At 34.1% G+C, this 13,730-nt stretch overlaps 1 protein-coding gene across 3 annotated transcripts in view; it reads left to right on the plus strand.

The window, feature by feature from the left end:
* The window catches only part of CEP112 (centrosomal protein 112), a 173,142-nt gene that overhangs the window by 11,417 nt on the left and 147,995 nt on the right, over positions 1-13,730 (plus strand). For all 3 annotated transcript variants that reach the window (XM_085304719.1, XM_085304720.1, XM_085304721.1), the window contains 2 exons: positions 9,027-9,074; positions 9,223-9,300. In XM_085304719.1, coding sequence (XP_085160845.1) covers positions 9,027-9,074; positions 9,223-9,300 — 126 coding nt within the window. The remainder of the gene's footprint in view (positions 1-9,026; positions 9,075-9,222; positions 9,301-13,730) is intronic.

Genomic DNA, 13,730 nt, shown 5'->3' on the forward strand with positions numbered 1-13,730 from the left:
GATAACATTACTCTGAATTTATGCAAGTATAAATGAAAGCAGTTTGGCTTACTGTATTTCGTTAGGAGTATGAAATTTGTAACCTCCCAGTGAAACTYAGCATTTTTTGCCAGACTTTGCCTCCTTTTGGAAGCGTTCAAAAGGCTTTTCAGTACGTTAACCTCTACCCTTCCCTTATAGAAGAGTGGAACCCAAGCCCCTTAGAATCTGAGAACTAAGACTAGAATCCTTAGACCAAATCTCAGCCTCTTCCATATGGAAAGAATACAATATCTTTGCAGATTGCRTGTACTGAGGAAAGAATATGCCTTTGTGGAAGATTCTGTGGTGSTTTGGTGTATGTTCTTGTTTGAACTTGGCTTTAGAATATGTTTGTGAGTATACTTTTGCTATGATGCTGGATGAAGCTGAGATTTGTCCTGACCTGGATGTATCATAACTAAAATATCTGAAAGAGAACCTGTGACGGGAATGGAATCTGAGGTGTTACTTTTTGGACAGTTCTACAGTTTCAAAGCTAGTATTTATTGGATCTCAGCAATAATGTGTAAGAGGCTTCCCCAGAGTTTCCTATGTTTATTGTTAGGACTTCAGTGTGTTTTAAAAATTTTAGACACTTTAACACTTTTGTAAATTCCAATCTCTATTTTTAAGCTGTCATCAATCCTTAGGGTATGAACGTATCCTCTATAGCTTTGGCATGGTGTAATGTACAGAAAGTCAGTAAATGTACTTTTGTAAGGAGAAATGAAGCTTTGCTTCCTAAGATTGACTCAAATTTGAGTCATTTTTTTCTGATGTTTGTGTGCACAAATTTAATGTGTGAGCTGTGAATTTTGTTACTTCTGAGCAATTAATCAATATTTTGGACCTATACAATTTAAATTTGATTTTAATTTAAGGCTGCTTTCACAATGAGACTACTTCCATAGTTGTATTTTCTGTGGTATTAGTCCATGGTAATTCTAAGGTTCTAGTGAAGTTGCTTCTCTTTATAGACAYAGTCTACCATATTTTTCTGTTGCATTGTTGTGTTTTTTACCCTATCACCTGTGCCACCAAATCCTTATGCTATTTGATTAGGATTATTACCCTCATAAATATTCAATGTTACTACTTTTTTTTYCTCCTTATTTTGCATTTATTCTTATGAAGTCAAGCTCACTCAGCTATGCCTTTCAGAGAAAAGGGAAAAGCTCATTAGGTATATTGTAACTGTCATTAATATTTTGAAGGAAATTCTAGGCTTTGTTTGGCTTACAATGTTTTAGATTTATACAGAAATCCATATTGTTAGCCTTATTGAAGAGTCATTTATAATTACATCCACTACTTACATGGTCAGGATTTTAGGTGACTAACCACTTTGGCAAAATTGCTAACTTTTTAAATTTTTTGTGAAGGGCCGTGGGCCCGCTTTCTGAGAATCAAACCATTTTAAATGATCCCATACTAGGAATGGAGGAAAAGTGATACGTTGCAGATCAGTAGGGCAGTTGGAGTAAGGGATGAGAGCTAGTTTTCAATGAAATAGTTCCAGCTTTGCTTTTAAAAGTTGCATGTTTTCAAACAGAATTAGGAAAATGTTCTTTTAATCAGTGATCAAATAGTCCTTATTATTCCTGTACTTTAGCTAGCACAGTATTTACATATAACAGTATTTAATAGTCTTGGTTATAGCACTCAGTGTTTTGCATTGATGGCCAAGTTCCCTTCAGTAAAAACTTAAATAGGAGTGTRCGTTAACGTTTCGTGTCCTACTTGGTGTTTCTCTCAATGCTTTGGTGTTTRTTAGCGTTCTTAGTGCAAATCTGCACACTTGTTTTTCTTCTGAGAGAGGAGTTGTCTTGACCTTGGGACAATTCAGAAGCTGCCTGACTGCTTTCTGCAAACCGGAAGCAGAGTTCAGTGAAAATACTAGTCTCAATGTATTTGAGCACTTCTCRGAGCTGTTTATACAGTAATTTCTCACCCTTTCAGACTTTAAGAATAATGTGTTTTTCAGGATTTTGATTTTGTTAACTGAAGAAAACGTACTAACAAAGTTTTTGAGGGACAGTCAACTGCAGTTCATGAAAGTTGTGCAAGTGACTAATAGGTGTATAAGCAGTCATTTGCAGATTTTGGATATTTGGGTTGTGTGAATACCTAGATTGTATGAGCAGATAGCTATAACACGTTGAACCTTTAAAGCTTTACTTCAAGGGGAAACTTGCTTATGGCCATTTTACAAATTGTTCCAATTGATGTTGACAAAGAATCTCTTTATATCCAGGATTTTTATATCAATATTGATCTAGCTTCTTCCTTTTCTCTTTATTTGCGTTTTATTTGTTTTTCTAGTTGAAATTCCAGATTGCAATCATGTTGGGTTAATAATGGAGGGTTGTTATACTACGGTGATTCTCTACTGATATGGGAGTTCTCTTCGATAACAAATTGGCTACTGTGACAAGTAAATCAGTTCTTCGAGTCTCCTCTCCAGAACGGTAATTAACCAAGTCACTGGTGAGAGACTTYGATCATCTGATAAGGCCTGTTAGGAGTTACCTGACAAAGAGGATTTGAAGTTGTAAAAAAGAAGTCTTCAAAYGGTTTGCTGTTGAACAGTGTTTCCCTGCTATGGTTTGTGGCCTTCAATGGGTTCTTATTTTTTTTATTCAAAAATTTTACTGACTAAATGGTGGCAGCACTTCRTACTCTATAAGGCTGGAGTGTGAAATGTGACTGCTGTTGTAAGTATTTACATTAGCATAGGAACATCTAACTATCTTTAATTACTGTCCACATTTGCAGGCAGTTTGAGAAGCTTTATTTACATGAGATCCCACCTCAGGAATCAGGGGAGACTTTATCTTTGAAAGGAGATGGTACATTTGAGAAGGAGGTGAGGCAGAAGATYCTTAGCTAAAAAAAATACTTCAGTAGTGGTGGAAAGTTAGGAAAGGAAATACACAATGTCTTATGCACTTTGAACTGCCTAATATRAAGAATAGTTGTTTATAAATGCTTTTCAGATCTTTTTTCTTGAGTTGTGACTGCTGTCTCAAGGAGTAAATGGTGACTCAGAGTTGGTGGTCTGGCAAAGAATGTGTGCTTCTGCAGGTTTATCTTGCTGGGATGGGTACAGAATGAGTCCTGGGAATTTAGGATGTGTGTACTGTGGGATCCTACATCCCTGCAGGAGAAATAGGTTCTGTGCAAATCTACTAATGGAAGGGGACATAGACTTTATTAATAGAGATTATGGAGACTGAGAAAAAAATATTACTGGGGTGCAGGATAAGGTCTTCTGTTGGAAAATACATTGTGCCAGCAAATAGGAGGAAGAAAAAAAGCTTGAAAATCACTGGGGTGGGAGTCAGATGTAGTTCCAGAATATTTTATGTAGACTTTAGAGTAATTTAAAAACTATCCTTGATTAAGTGCTCATGCCTTGAAGTTGCATTTGTAATGTAGAAAAGAACAAATCCTTTTATACAGCTTTTTGAAGGGAAGTGTTTCCCAGTCATGATTTTAGACAAATTCAAATAGTCTTYGGTTATGTTGTAGTTAGTTTGAACTTTGTCATTCTTTAGCTATTTTAGAATATGTTCTAAATCTTTCAGTTATCTTTTTTTAACAACTGTCAATAACCTTCTGTATGTTGTTGCAGATTTAGTACACTTTGTGAATGGRACACCCTCTAATAGCTGCTTAACACACATAAATTTTCAGATATGAAATTGAAGTTATGTGGAGGAGTAACAGTGAATTAATCCTCTGCATCTTTTTACTTGAACTGCCTGTATTATTTCCATAGTGCTTCTSATGGGCTATTTTATGTGTCACTGAATTGTAGCCAATTTCATTTGTAACAGAGAAACTCTTTTAAGATCTCAGGAAGTTCAGCACTACAGTTTAGGTACAAAGCATACAAAAATTAGGAAATGGAAGAGGGTTTTTTAATCAGGGAGGATGTAACTTTTCTGTATCAGAATCGAGCCAGGATGAGAGAGTTACTCCTTCAAGTTTTACAGGAAGTGATGTGGTATCGTCGTTACTGAAGAACTTGGACATTTCATATCTTACCCAGAAAAATTTATCATGGGAAAGGTTATCCCCTRAAAAAAAGACTTGAGAAGACTTATGCCAAAGAAATTCTCTGGTCTTATATTGAATTTCCCTTATTTGGAGAAATTATATATAATACAGAGTTAAAGTGGATGGAAGTGCAGACAACTCTTGGGTGGTTGCAGCAGCAGTGTTCCATATGCTTGTTTGGTGTACTTGGCTCACCTCTTCCTGTGTATTTCCAGCCTTGTTAAGCTCAATCATTCTGTACAAACCATTTGATTATCTTTTGTCTACTTTCTTAGTCTGTCTGCTTACTGTAAACATACCTACTGTATATGTTGTGGTGTTGAAGGGCAGCAGCACTGTAAAAACTTTCCCACAGTGAAATCCAAATGGTGTTGTGAGTTTAAAAAAATAAATTCAACTTCCATACTGACAAACAATATTCCTCTGCTTTAAAGTTCTTCCACTCAAGACTGCAGAAGCAGCATTAAAGTGAACTTCCCTACAAATTATAATGTTAGATAAGAATGTCCTTACTCAAATTTCCTGAAGCTACTCAGCAGTTATTTCTGCAGGGAACATGCTGKCTGGCTGGTTTGTTAGATTAAAGTAAGAACTTAGGGCAAGGTTCAGTTTAATTGTTTACCATTTCAAAATCTTAAGTGGTCTTAACTCTTTCATGTRTGTTTTTCCATCCTTGTTTTGAAAACAATCACTTTTTGTCTTTGAAGAAGCTTACAGGGGGAATGTGCAGAAACCCTGCTGATCCAAATGTTTTTTTCCTGAGTCTTAGTATATACAACATACCTTCTGACTCAGTTTCTGAACTGTTGTACGCTACAATTGCRTATTATTGAAGTGAAGTCTACCTTGATAAACCTCTTCTGAAGAATAAAACGTGACTTTGGAAGGAGTAGAACGAGATCACAACACTAACATAGCTATTGYTGTGATATCTACTGTGTTGGAAGAGTAGAACCTTTGGTCTAATGTTCTGCTTTGTAGCTGATRTAAAGCCTGTATACTGGTTTCAGCCTGTGGGTGAAAGATAGCTGACATACTGAGGATGAGTCTCRTGGAAGTATTCAGTGCTCAAAATTGCACTTTTATTGCATTATCCTGGCTTTTGGGGGAAAACATTTCAGAGCAGGTTTCCTGTAATGCCTGGTGTATGACTTACTGTCATACTTGCATAAGGAGAAAACCCAGGCGCTTCTCGCATTCATGGTAGCATCGAATGTGTGTTGCATCGGTTAAAGATTTGCCTTATAGCCCAGGTTTTAATAGCTTCCTGTTGTGCTTAGGGGAGATCTTCTGATAAAGAAATAGGCTTGTAGGTAGTATAATCTAGTGTATTAAGATCTGTAGAAATATTTTTATATGTGATGGTGCATGAGTTACTTGTGTGTAGCAAATATGAGGTGTTTTCTATGGATTGTAGACAAACAGGCTGTACATACTTTCTTACTGATTGACAAAGGCTACCCATATTATGTAATTTCTGGGATCAAAATGTTCATTTCGATGCTTTTCTCATTKCTTGCATTAGCTGTTTTAAATTGTATACCCAATTTTGTCCGTTGTAGGTGGTGGTAAAGCAAATAGATATGAAAATGTTAAAATTATGGCTAATTTAACTCAAATGAAGATTTTGTGTGTGCTATATTTTCATACTTGATTTTTGTCTTCCCTTTTTGAGTTCATGAGAAATAGGCGTATTTTTCATAAAAAGATTATTTCTATTCAGTATTTATTTTCCCTTTGTGGGGATCTGATTCTCCATAGCTTTCCCACCACCAAGATTTATTAGTTTATGAGGACTCAAGTGATAGAAGGTGACTGTGACAGCCCTCACAAATCGAAACATGATTTGTTGTCTGTTTGACTAACAAGTAGAACAGGAGACTCCAAAATCTTTTCTATAAAAATCTGAAATGTCATTTTTATTAAGAAGTGGTATTTATAAATTAGAGTTCAATTCTAGCTTAAATAAAGATGTCTTTCATGATGACATTTATTTGGTTCATAGTCTTAAAAAAACATCATGTGACTTGCTGTTCTTGTGGCACTACTTCAGTTTCATACATATGTATTTTGATTCATCTTTGACCTTTTGCTTATTATTTTTAAATTTGCATGTTTCTCATAAATAAAGCTTTTTTCTTTTTTGGGGCATACTTTACTGTGATATTGCATCTTTAATGTGGTATAATTTTGAGAACAAGAAGTTTTGCAGAAGACCAGCATGAAAAGAATGAATGTTGAGACATTAAATGTTTACAGATCAGTTTAAGTGGATCTAATCCACAACAAGTAACAAAGTGGGAACATTTAACTTCAAAGCACATATGGCTGCTGTTACAAAATCAAAAAATGCAAGACTTAGTAGACCATACAAACTATTAGAGCCACATTTTGCTGCTTTTTTTTTCCTGAACAAGAAGGATATACCTTAGCTATTTAGATCAGTTTTGAAATGAAGACTGTAAACAGCAAAAGTATTTGAATTGTAAATATTCAGAATAATTTTTCTTTAAAAAGCAAAAGTTAAAAGATTTAATTTTGAATGAGAGAGAAGGATTTTGGAAAATAATTTTGCCTTTGAAATTTGGTCCTGCAGCTTTAGCTTTCTCGAAATTCCACTTGGTATTGATGAAAGCCAAAAATTCCAGTATTTGAGGTTCGTTTGCTGTTCAGTATTATAGGGAGCCAGGTTATGGATTTAACCTACAACTAGACTTTTGGAAAACCATTCCTTTCAATGCTGGATGTCTGTTTAGGTGATGGTTTGGTGTGTGTAGGGATGGGAAAGTAAGCAAAGTAAATCAGAAGAAAGAATGGCATACTACTAAAGGTAGAGAATTTCAGATATAAAATACTATGATAGGTATGAATATTTGACAGGCAAAACCTAATTTTCCTAAGTTTTCTGTTTTAGAATTTCTGTACTTATTTCCATCTCTTCCTTGATTCTTTCGCTGTTCACTTTCTTCTGTGGAATTTGCGCTTCATGATGTTCTCAGTTTTGTATGTCTCTTTCTTCACCAATTTCTTCTTGTTTTCTGTGTCCAGAATATCTCAATCTCTCTCTCTCTCTCTCTCTCTCCTTCTTTTTTTTTTTTTTTTTACAGCAGGTGCATATGTGATTCCTTTATTGATGTGTCTCCAGTCATCCAACTAGGATGCTTTATATGGAAGAAAGTTTCATGTGTCTACTTCAGTAAATTTGTTGAGGATGAATGGAAATAGCTTATTCCTGAAATCAATGTTCATCTTGGCCATTTAACTACACTGTTAAAAATATTAGMTAATACCATTCATTCTAACTGCATTTATGTGTTTAAACATGGTAATATCTATGACCACTTCTGGGTGAAGTAGATGACTCTTCAAGAGCACATAGAAATCTTATATGACCTTTTAGGACAGGAAATGAATATACTGTATCAAATTGAAATTTCAGAGAGATTAGACCTTGCTTTCAAAACACACGCGTGCGCGYATACACACACATTGTAAGATGTGTGTTGCAATTTTGTTCTTATTCTAAATCTCACTGCCACATTTTAGATACCCTTGAAAGCTTTTCTTGGGTATTATGCATTCTGAGTAATGTGATGTTCAAATCACATAGTCCGAGAAAATTAAAATGATGTAGCTGCCTGATAGAGGAAGTGGGTTATGAACAATGTTTTGCATTCAGCTCTTAAAAACAGAGACTGAAAGAGCTGCTTTAATTATACAGTGCTGTTTAATAAATTATTTTCTTATGCATTTTCTCTGAGTTACAAATGTGGATATAGTTTCAGTACACTCACACACAACTTTTCAAAAACAGTTGGTGAGAACCATTGTAATCAATAAATTTAATTATTTTAGCTTTACACTGATTTAAATTAAATAATTCTGGTATTTTTTGTATAAGCTATACACTTACCTGCTTGATTCTTATAAAACATACATAGTTTGAATTTGTGCAACCATAAAGGTTGGAAAAACCTGCAAATGTTTTGTCTGTAATTTGCACCACACTGCAGGTAGTTAAAAAAAAAAAAAAAAATCAATGAAGTGAATTCTACCTTAACTGCTGTTTTGTAGACAAATAGTTTGAGCAATCTGAAAGTCATTGTTATATTTTGATAACAAGATAAACCATTTAAAAATATCAGGACTTCAGCTAAAAATATTGGCTTTTTTCTGGCCTTAAAATATTTATTGCAAAATTTTAACACTTTCTTTGAGGGAAGGAAGTTCAAGAGTKTTTCTTGAACTTGTTATTTTGAATTTCATTTTGAAGTTGCTTCTGAASGCTGTGATTTTTTTCTTTAGTTTTGAAGTTTATTTCCAGGGTTCAGGTATTTTCTGTACAAGTACTTTTTTTGATGCATTTATATCAAAAATAGCTTTCATAATTTTGTACCTTGCTGAGTAGGTCATATCCAACAAAATCTATTTTAAAGATTTTCTATTCTTATAACTTGTAAAAGATTGCAGTATGTTACTAGAGTTTGAATTCTGACAAATATTTCTGTTAATGATCATTGAAATATTTTAAAGGAGAGAGAATTACGTCCATGGAAATTCACTGGCTTTTTTTCTTCTAGGCTAGAGCCATGGTAGACTTCGTATCTAGAGACAGTACTGTGTTGATTACTTGCAGATTAAGTATGTTTAATAGACTATCAAATTTTCTAGYGAGAAGCAGTTCTAGAACTGGGGTGTGCATCTGAATGCATATTAAGTCTGTTCTACTGTTGTCCTTTTTAATCTGTTTCAGGGAGGGTGTATTAACATAAACACTGCATCATTATGTGCCACACGTGTGTTCACACCCAAAATCATTGTTGCAAACACTCTTAAATATTTGGAGATAGACACTTTTTTTTTAACAAAAAATAAAAGCTATTGATGTCATGATTATTGATACCATGATTATTGATGTTTTCTTGTAACATCTTATTTTTCAGCTAGAAAATCCAAGATATTTGCGGGAAAAACCTGTGCCAGTGTCTTTGGTAGGTATTTGTATTCCCTTGATATCTTAGAAGGGCAAACAATGTGATTCATTTGTGCGTGCGTATATATRTGTGTGTGTTTGTTTAAGAATGGTTTTACTTAAAGATGCTGCTTTGAACTTAAAATCTGGTTTTTCTCATTCAACAGACGACGCCCAAAATGGGCTTAGGAAAAAATAGCAGTTTTCGTGATGAGCAGACATTATTTCGAATGCATGAAAAAGAGGTAAGATATTACTCAGTGCTTTAAAGAAGAAACAATTTACAGCCAAGATATTAAATTAGGGTGGTTATAAGAGGCAGTTGGTTATTCACAAAACAAATTGTTGTAGCAGAAAATCTCATGTAAGAGAATTTTCCCTGAAGTGATAGTTTTTCCATTAAATACTTTAATGTCTTTCCAATTAATTAGGAAATAAAAAAAGATATTCTGAATGTATTGACTGTTCTTTTGTAGGAATATTTAGTGTAGAAGAGTTTGAAATCAAATAATATTCCAAACTACCTTTTAATAGGAACAATGGAACTCTTGATTTAGCAAGGGTTTTGTTTACTTTCTTAAATATCCTTTAAAAAAAATGCAAATTTAGATTTTATTTTTATTAATACTAACAGTATTTCTAACATGTTTGTCTTATCCACCTCCAATTGTTTTATTCATTTGTGTTTTTTATTATTTATCAACATTAGTATGTGAGATTATCACCAAAGCTTGCTGAACTCTTTTTTAACACATTCAAAACAGATTAACATGGTGAAACTATGACACTTCTGTTAAATGTGCTGTTTCTTTAAATATTATAAAATTTTATACCTATATGATACTTCTGTGATAAACTTTTCATTTCATTTAAAACATCAATCATGAAATAAAATTGAAATATATTACTGTCTGACATTCATAGACCCTTCTGAAATCACATAGGCTTTACATAATTTTTGGTAAGTCAATGAATTGCGAGTCTGGTGGACTAGACTTCAGGAAAGCAAACTCTACTTATATTGTGGTGGATGGATTGAGGTATTGAAAAAATACCAGCAAAAAGCCCAAACCCTTCCTTTCCCTCTTTTCCCATCAAAACTGTTTTTGAGCCTATGCTCTTGTAAAATCAAAATGTACGTAGGTAATTTGCTAATCTACCAATACTTAGATCTACATGGAACTCCAAATATATTACAGTTGGACCATCATCTGCAGACTGAAATTGTGCATCCTTTTATATGGTGTGTCATAAGGACACTTACAATAATAAATAGACGTGTCCTAAAGTTACTTTCAAAGATGCTTCTGAAGACATCTTTAATTGAGATAGAAGGATGGATAGCTTTGGTTTGCAGATAGTTTTAATGAGGGAATGCTTTATGTTGATAACTGGCAGTGTAACTTGATACTTAAGCAGCAGTTGCACAATACATGTGCATTTTACTTTTTCTGCCTTGTTCTAGTATTGACTGTTTCTTTGTATTGTCTATACTCAAACCACCAATGCCTCGGGATGAGGCGAGGCAGTGTTTCATGAGATGTGAAAATAGACCAAAAACAAATAAATTACAAACACAATGTTGTCATTTAAATAATATTTTGAAATTAAGCAAACAGGAATGCATGCCAAGGAGCAACATAAAATGGTTCTCTAGTTCTGTGGAAAAATCCTGTAAACCACACAGTAAAAGTTCAGTGCTTTTTGCTCATGGTACTGTACTGTGGACTAGTTTAAACTTGAAAAGTTATAGAAAATATTTCACAATCACCATGTGCGTGCTATTAACTGGRAAAATTAAATGCATTTTCATCTTTTTGTGTGTGAAGCTCAGTTAWGAGTAAGGTCTTATACATTTTCATTCTATAAATAGAAAGTGAGAAGYGGTGCTGTGCAGAAGAGGTTTTTCTGAATACTTAACTGTTTTCAGCTTCTTTGTAGTAAAAYAGGAATAACATAAAATAGGATAACTGTGGTTTTTTTGCTTTTAACCTTTAGCCTTTTGTTCATGAACCATTCCTGCACCTGTTTTGCCTCTGTAATGCTAAACACGTGGCCATTTGCAATGCATCTCAGATTTATGAAAATGTGAGTATCATCAGGCAGTGGCTTTTTGTCATATTTTCCCCAAATTCATCTGACCTGGATTAAACCATTTGGGAAACTGTCATTACCAAAATATTCTGGGCTCAAATAAGAACAYTGCAACAAACAGGAATATATCTGTTTTCAGCGTTACAGAAAAACAGGACAGATGGCAGAAATGGCATATCTGGGTAAACAGAAAAAAGCCTCCCTTTGAACTTCACCTTGGGTCGTTTGGAGTGCCACCAATATGCTATGGAGTGGAGGAGAGGGGAAAGGTGAAGTTCTTATTTGTAATTTTTCAAAAACAAACAAACCAACACTACTGCTAAGATATGTTTTTCAATTTTTTTGAGTAGAAAACAAATTTAGCTATTAAATGTCAGTAATACGTGTGTGTCTATTTTAGACAACTAGTTTACATGATATGTCACTTTAGAAGTTTTGATATTTAAGGGATCTGTTTTTTAAATTTTCATTTTGCAATTCTTTTTAAAGATTTTTTTTTTTAGAATGGTTATCAATTTTAGGTTCCTAGGATTTTTATCAATTTTCCCTTTAGTTTTATTTCTGTAAATAAAGATACTACTGTATCTAGACTCAAAGAAGTATAAATCTGAAGCAAGAATATATGAAGATATTCTCTGTATCTTTGAATTTAAATGTTATAATAGCACCAAGAGTAAATCRGTTCTGATCTAGATACCAACTTTATATGTTTGTACCGACTATATACTGAAAAGGATATTGAAGTGCCAGTGTCTTTCTAGCCTCTTCTGTGCTAAAACTCTCATCTGTGCCAAAACTCTCATCTGTCTTAATCAACTGGAGTAGTATTTAGTGCGGTGTAACTAGGGGGAGAGAGGTAATCCTGGAGAATGCAATGGATGATGTTCAAGAGGATATAGAATACCTGCAGGAAGATTTGCACTGATYTGTCCTGTGGAATCACAACTGATGATGACAAAGTAGATGCTGAGGGAAGAAGAGAGATAAGCTGAATAGTGGAAGATTGCTTAGAATATAGACAATTGAAAAAGACATCTTTTTTTCTTGTTTCTCTCCCTTTTTAAACCTATTTGGAGCATTTATCTTCATAATCATCTTTTTGTTGTTGTTGAATGGTCACTCCCATTTGTTGCATGACACAAATCTTGTTTGTAAGCTCACTGAGCCATGTGTGTAGTTTTACTGCACTAAAATGTGTTGGAATCTAGTGATATGTTTGCATCCAGATAAAATCAGCATACTGCAGTGATAATGTTACCATTATGTCTTGGGCTGGCTACAAGTGCCTTGAATTTGAGGTGTTGAAAACAGCAGATTTATGTGGTGGAAGATTATGACTTGGTAATGGAGRGAATTGCATGAGGGTTGTGATACAGATCTCTAGTATGGCCTATGCATAGGATGTAGAGCAAAGAACGGGGGGGGAGAGAGAGAGAGAGAGAGAAGAAAGTTGCAGACACTGGGAGTTTGAGTGAATAATGTTGGTTATCACAGAAAAGAGGGGTTTTAGAAAGGAAGAAATGAGAGAACATTTGAAGATAAAACATGTAAAGCTGCAATTAGGAGACAGACATACTGAGCAGGAATGGAGCAAAATGGATCAGATTATGGAAGGTGGTTAATTTAATGGCAGTGAGACTGTGGCTGTAATCTCAACAGCAGTCTAACTTCATTTTCTACTTTCAGTAGGTTTATGAAGAGGTCGATGAGCACCATCTTTTTTTTTATGCTTTTGATTTTTTTTTCCCTCGTAATTCCTTTCTTCTATGGGAAAGTATTTAACTATATGAATTAGGCACTTAATGCATACCAGATTAAGAACAATAAATAAAACTAATATGGAGAGAGTATTCTAAAAGAAAGACTTTTGCAATTAGCTTTGACTTTTGACAATATAAAATTAACGTTGTTGTACTTTGAGCCACATCATGGATTTGATATTTTCTGCTCATTGAAAACAGATACTTTGGTCATGTTTTCCACGAATGGTAACAAAATCTATCAGTATTGTTTTTCTGAATATTGTAAAGAAACAAAGGGTGTGAATGTGTTCATGTGCATACGTGTCACTAGATTTTAAATATACACAGTAGATAGGTATAGATATGTATGTATGTGGTGTTGAGGGAATACAGCTGAAGAAGGAACCTGAAATGTACTGAGTCTATCAGAATGTTTGGGATGAATATCGTTAAATAATTGATTTTGGWAATAAAACTAAGCCTCAGAAAGGGTTGAACTTCTGTAATATGTTTGAGGGTAGATTTTTGGAAAAGTATCAACTATGTGATATGCAAGATCTACTACTGTTCAAAAGTTGAAAGAAACGATGGATTGGAGATCATACTCCCAGTCATAGTTTTATTCAAGATATTTCCATTAAYGTTTTCCTCCAAGAAAGTCAATAAGACTTGCCACTTAAACTGGTGTGAAGACTGAGCTTTCATCATAAATTAGAGGAGTTTATTATGAGTTCATGTTAATGTGCATTTGTTTCTAAAGAAACCTCGCTAATATCAAAGGTCAGTGCAGAGGATTAAATTAGGTAGGTGTATGTAAGTAGTACAAAGAACTGTATCAC

The sequence above is a fragment of the Rhea americana genome, unplaced genomic scaffold (genome assembly GCF_003343005.1).
Source record: "Rhea americana isolate MKP2758 unplaced genomic scaffold, rheAme1 scaffold_21, whole genome shotgun sequence".
Classification (NCBI taxonomy): Eukaryota; Metazoa; Chordata; class Aves; order Rheiformes; family Rheidae; genus Rhea; species Rhea americana.